We start from the raw sequence: 6,811 nt of genomic DNA, 5'->3' as shown, positions 1-6,811 counted from the left end.
AACTGCCAACATTGCATAGGAGTTAGTACTTGACATTTTCTAGGGCATTAATAAAATGAGGTTCTTTCTTTCTAAAACGTTACCTAATATAATCTCAATAACAACCCTACAAAACGTCCAAAATTATTCTTAGCACATTAATTCATCCAAAGTCATGTAGTTAGCAAGCAGCACAAGTCAGACATGAGCCCACGTGTGTGACAAAATTAAATTTAAATAAAGGGAAATATCTTTTCTAGATGTCTGCATTGGTACAGAACAATGGACACATTACTATCTTTCCCAAGACTTGAGAAAATGTCCGTTTTTTTCACTGATGTTTTACAACTGCTCAACAGTCAACAAGAAACTTAATACTACTTACTTTTGACAAGACACATTTGAAACAAGCATCATTTTGAATCCTCTTTACCCATATGCCATCACCTCTAACAAGAGGCATAAATCTATGCCTGATCTTGTTCACCTATGCCTATACAATAAAAAACAATGGTAACCTCCTGACACTCTGTTGAGTTGTTTGGCACCTTTGTGTGGAGGCGTTTTCTGTCTCTTTGGGTATTCTGCCACCTGAAATACAACCAGTACTGTGCCACTTCATTCTTCTAGCTAACACTTTGCTAGTCTTCAAAGTCCTGTGCAACCATCTCTGTTCTCGTGGTCAGATAGACCAATTTGAATGTTCCTTGTATGTTGTTGTTTTTGTTAGTTTTTAGTCAGCTTTGACACATAACAACCTTGTATATATCAGAACAGACTACGTCTGTTTCTTCGGACTTCTAAGGGAGGCACATACAAATCTGAAGTCATTCAGAGGAGAGTGAATAGGTTGTTTAAGAAAGCTAAAAGGAACTGAGTTGTCTACCTCTTGTCATGAAATATTTGAAAGGGTAAACCGTAGAAGAGAAATTTGACTTTCTTTCTGTGACACAAGCCTTGACTATACAACAACAGAAAGAGATTATAGGGAGAGAAATTTTGACTTATCAGTGAGGAAAATTTAAAAATAGATGTCAGGTGTAGTCAGACTCCAGTTACTGGAGTAAATATCTGTAATAAATCAGAGTCAGCACCCTCTTGGGAGTGGTGCAAGGGTATCGTCTTGCCTTGGAGACATTGAGATATGGTCTGTCCCTGAAATTTTATGATTACATGACTCAGATAAATAGCCCAAGGATAGATCACAGGAGAATATCCAGCATCTTTCATAGGACAAAGGTCTCAGAATGCTTGTTCTGTTCCTACTGGTCATCTTTACTCTTCTCTGCCCATCTGAGGGTAAGTCCTGAAGACAGAGGGGCATTTAGTGTATGGTTAAGAGACAGTTGGGTGCTGCAGGAGGGAAATTTTCCAAAATTAGTGCTTGAGTCTGTGGTAGATGAATTTAAGATTATGACAAGGAATAATTTTCTTCTCTCCACAGGCAAACTGCAAGACTCAAAAAAAGGTACAACCATGGCTGGTTAAAAGTCCTCACTATATGGGTAATTTGTGGCATATTTAGATATAAACCTCCTCTCCACATTCAGAGTGAGCTATAATTCATTTTTACATTAGAATACCATAAGTTTTATCTTCTCCTTGTCTAGCCCAGTGCATTTCTGGGAGTAAGGAGGCTAAACTCCTCCTCTTTGCTCTCTTTCCCCCATGACTCAGCAAATTCAGGCTAGATAAGGCATTCATTATTCAGGTTCATGGATAAATTTTATAAAAACTTGGGAAACTTCCTGAAATGCTATGCAATAATTGATTTATGCACATACAGCCCACCTTCCACCAGATCACTCAAAAAGTCGCTGGCCCAGGAAAGCTTAAAATTCACTAGACAATAGCAAGGTCCTGTAGAGAAGTTTCCAGATCCCAGGGGAGCCATTCTCAGACTTATCCTCTAAACATCTGTTTCTGTGTCTGGCAGAGATTGCAAGATCATGCTATAAATGTAGAAGATACCATCTTGGATTATGCTATGATGGCATGAAGTCCTGCCACCTGAAATACAACCAGTACTGTGCCACTGAAAACATTTATATATTTACACAACAAGGTAGTGAGGGAGTATAAAGAGTCTGAGAAATAATTTCTGCTTTCCTTTAGAGACAGTGTGGGTCTGTTTCCCTCAGAGTAAGAGAAATGAATGAGAGTGGGTGGTTATATAGAAGGAATGGCAAAGGTGGACTTCTTAAGACAATATTGGGTTGAAGAAGAGTCTGATGTCTTTTATTAGGTAATAAAGGACAACCAATTGTAGACTCAGCCTTATAGCTTCACCTGGGTTTAGAGAATGGTTAATAAGAATCTGAGGTGAGGTTATTGCTAGGAAAATTGTAGGAGGGAGGAAAGTCATTACATACATGTCCCTCCTCTCCTTTACCTCCTCAGGGTACAGTTTATATTTTTATTCCAAGCTGTCATGTATGTACAACTGTGAAGACATCAACTTCTTGGATCATGACCAGAGAACACAGATCATCTGTTGCACACATAGTAGCTATTGCAACCTCCCTCAGGGGAACTAGTAATCTGTAGTTGCTGGTCCTCTTCTTGCCATTGGTATTGTGTGAGACAGCCAGTAAGTAGTGACCACTGAGTCCATCATAAGGAGAACCGTGGAGAGAGCTGAATCTCATTAATGGTGGAGCACTAGACTAGATATTTGCAAACTTCTTGTGCTCACATCTAGCAGATGATTTTGTTTTCCTAATGATTATGCTACCTTGAATAAGGCTGGTCTCAGAATTGGTTGTTTGTTATCTCCTATATAAAGTTGTAAAGACTTGGGTCCCAAACCTATAGTGAGACTTCTGTGACCATACTCTATAGTCACCTATACCATATCCTCTGAGTTTGGATTCTCTTATTTGAATTAACCTTGAAACCTCCTGCCACTCTCTCTTTGCCCATGGATTCTGGTTACAGAAGTGGATTAGTCCAGAAATTTTCTGGCAACATGAATGAAGTCTTCTTCTAACAGAGCTTTTGGCTAGATTTTCTGGAAATCTTAGACTAGAAAAAAAACTGGACAGACAGATATGAGGTCTCAAGGAACATTTTAAGGATATTTCAGTTTGTAGACACTAGGATTTCAGGGATAATTTGATGTAGGTGGAATATGGCCCCAGCTAGTCAGGTAGCCTTAGATACTTGATTAAACTAGGTAATTGGATTGGGAATGGACACCTTGATCAAGGCTATCCAGTCAGTTTCTTCTCATAAGAGTGAGGAGGGAAATGCTAGTAATGAGACAACTGGCATGGTAGTTGAAGATAATCCAATGTATAGAGATACCCTGAGGCAGTATTAAGGTAACAAAGTGCCGCATATAAAGATGAAGTAATGAGTAAACAGAGCTGTGAGAGAGACAGCAGAAAAGTAATAGTAGTGAAACAAATAGACAGTAAGAAACTGAGTAGCATTAGTGGTGAAGATAGCTGTGAAGCTTCTGTGGAAACAGAATCCTTCAGATATTCTTTTTCTCCTTAAGCATACCACAATGCCGGTCCCTTGATTTCCATGAGCATTTTTCTCCTTTATTATACCACATGAAATTCTTACAATAAAACACTCACTCTTCTATTTGAGTGGATTGGTATACCATCTCTTTGTTTCTGAGAATTTAATATTTTCTATAGAACACTACATTGGGATTATTGGGATTTTACAGAAGAAGAAACACATGAAGACTTTTTTTTTTTTTTTTTACAAATACCCAAGCATATTGGACAAGCCAACATCACATGGGTATTTTGAGCTAGGAAAAACATTTTTATTTCTAGTTGTACATGAGCTCTCTCAGCCATTGTATCATGGTGACAGTATAACTCAATATAGCAAAAAGAGAGCTTAGCTTTAGTTTTTTAAAGTAGACTTTAAAAATTTTAACTTTTTAAAGTATTGAATCAGGGGCTAGACAAAACTTGGCTTTGTTGAGCAAGAGGAGAGTTTTAATAGCAAATACAGGCATTCTCAGCATCACAGTTTTGAATTATACTTTATGTAGTGGATTATTTTGGTTTGATTTTGTCTTAGTGTCTCTTTTCTGGCCAGCACACACACCACCCAGCTGCAGTGAGTACTGGCTTATGATAACCCACAGCTTTCTTATTTTCTAGAGATTTTGCTCTCTGCAAAATGGGAACAGCCTTGCTGGATGCTGTGCTCCTTACATGAGCATATAATCTTTGCCAATGAGTGGCTGTCATGATGATGCAAAAATCAGCTCTCTTGTACCTACATGGGGCAAAGTTTATGATGTAATTTGTGCTTCAGCACTTTTCCATGGAATTTGACTAAAGCTATTCTCCAGTTGGGGCTGTTTTTGTTAATGTTTCCACCCTGACCACTCATTTCCTTTATTCTGCCTCTAATGAGGGAAATTTGTAATAAGTTATTTAAATAATTTCTATCTTGGGGTCTGCTTCTAGAGAACATGAAACTTTATAAATATTGAGATGGTGGTGGCGTGCCATGGAGTCAGGTCCTACTCATAGCGACCTTACATAGGGTTTCTGATGCTGTAAATCTTTATGGGAGCAGAAAGTCTTATCTTTCTCCAGTGAAATGGCTGGTAGTTTCAAACTGCTGACCTTGAGGCTAGCAGCCCTACTTGTAGCCACTATGCTACCAGAGCTCCTTAAATATTGAGAGAGAAAGTTTGCTATAAAAGAATCTACCATACTTTCCCCCATACACATCCATCTTTCCACAAAAAATCAGGGTAAAACTTACATTGGATTGGGAAGGGAAGTGAGGACACAGATAGACAGAATGAAGGGCATGAGATTAGTTTCAATTTCTGCTTTCCCACATTCTCCAAAGAGATTAAGGTAGAGCTCTGGTAGAGAGACTTAGATCGATTTGAGGAAGAACTACCAGAGTGGAAGTCTTATTTCTCACATCCTTGAGCATGACTGTTTGATCTGTGATGAGTGTCACCCTTAATTTCTCACATTCCCTGAGTAGTAGAGCAACAGTGTCAAAGTGTGGTGCCTGGGCTTTGGTCCTGACATAGCATCTACAGCCTCCTCTATATAAGCTTGAATGAGACTTATGGAGAATCCAGAATTCCTCAGTTGCCTCATTGCAGAGAACATACAAGAAAACGGAGGATTGGAATATGCAAGGAAATTCACCAAAGAAGAGATTAAATTCACAATGTAGAGAAGTATGGGGATAGAGAGCTGAGATAAAGGATAAGTCATCAAAGGAAAACTACTGGAAGCTGACTATGGTGAGTGAACTGGTCACAGACATTTATTAGCCACAGACATTTATTTCAGTAATGACTCTTGTGAGGTTTCAAGTGACTGCATGAGACCAAAGTTCCCTTTCTTCTTCACCATGTTATTAATCTGTTCCATAATTACACCCACTGAGGAAACAAAGAGAAGTGGGAAGGGGAACAAAACAGCTCTAAATTTTAAATGGAAAAGACCAAGTGTTTTCCATTATTAGAGGAATGAGGACTCTAAAACAAGATGAGGTCAGGTTAGAAAATGAAGTTATGTTTGATATTTCTGAGTGGTAGTTCGTGTAATATGAACACTAACTCCTCATGCATGAAAACCTTTCTTGCTAGGCTTCCTTATGGTCTAGATAAAAGTACTTTAATCTTAGAGTTTTTGTTTAGTTTTCTTTTACTTTATTCCACTTTGGTATATTTTCAGTTCCACTTCCCAACTTTAGCAAATGAACAAAGAGACACATAAAACTTCCTTAATCCACATAATCACACACCAAATATCAATCTTCTAATCTCTATATACCTTTATTTCAGACATATACACAGTTGAGGAGAAAAATTTTTCTTCACAAGTATTTTTAAAGAATGGTTATCTATCTAAGTGATGATTTGGAATTAACTGGTAAGTAATTCATTCAACCTTACACATAAAGCCAAAATAAATCTCAAAGGTAATAAAGATTTATGTATATAACAGGCTCTGGTAGTGTAGTGGTTACAAATTGGGCTGCTCATCTCACAGTCAGCAGCTTGAAACTACCAGCTGTTCTGTGGGAGAAAGATGAGGCTTTCTGCTCCTGTAGAGATTTACAGCCTCAGAAACCCTGTACAGGATTGCTATGAGTCGGAACCAACTCCACGGCACATAATAACAACAACAGGCAAACAAAAGCTTGCTCTCCAATATTGTTGTGACTATCATTATTTTAGCTCATAGATATATTGATAACTCCTAATGTAGCGCTGTAGGATCAGCACTGGGCTGCGAACCACAAGATCAGCATTCGGTTCAAAGCCACCAACTGCTCATCAGAAACCCTATACAGGGTTTCTATGAGTTGGAACCAACTTGATGGTACATGACCACTATAATTTGATACAATATTTGTCTCATTTTAATTCTAATCTCACTATTACATTAAGGGATATATATATATTCATATAATCTAGTGGTGGCAGAAACTTTTCTAACAATTACATAAGTTAAAAACAAGAAAATATTGATAAATTTGACCACATACATCAGTAAATAGATAGTAAATCAGAACCATAAAAAATGATTTAATGGGAATTCTATTTTTAACACTCATACATATAGCAATATACCAAAAGCTCTTCCACACAAATTAGAACAAAATGAGCTCTCCAATGAACAATGAAAGAAACAAACAGGACAACATATGAAATGATGTCCAGTGTCACTTGAAATCTCAGTAATATAAATTAAGAAAGTGAGGTACCATTTATGAGTATTAAATTGTAAAAACAAATATATACTCCAGTAAGAGTTGGTAAGGTTATAGGGAATATTCTTGTACAATGCTGGTAAGAATGTAAATTGTTTTCTGGAAA

General features: G+C 37.5%; 1 protein-coding gene across 1 annotated transcript; it reads left to right on the top strand.

Moving 5' to 3' along the window:
* The first annotated feature begins 1,226 nt into the window (after positions 1-1,226).
* PATE2 (prostate and testis expressed 2) lies at positions 1,227-2,516 on the top strand. Its single transcript, XM_006874580.1, has 3 exons — positions 1,227-1,278; positions 1,916-2,044; positions 2,380-2,516. The coding sequence occupies exons 1-3, from the start codon at positions 1,227-1,229 to the stop codon at positions 2,514-2,516; spliced, it is 318 nt and encodes a 105-aa protein (XP_006874642.1).
* The last annotated feature ends 4,295 nt before the right edge of the window (positions 2,517-6,811 follow it).

Source organism: Chrysochloris asiatica, unplaced genomic scaffold (genome assembly GCF_000296735.1).
Source record: "Chrysochloris asiatica unplaced genomic scaffold, ChrAsi1.0 scaffold00287, whole genome shotgun sequence".
NCBI classification, from domain to species: domain Eukaryota; kingdom Metazoa; phylum Chordata; class Mammalia; order Afrosoricida; family Chrysochloridae; genus Chrysochloris; species Chrysochloris asiatica.
This window is presented reverse-complemented; position numbering and strand designations above follow the sequence as displayed.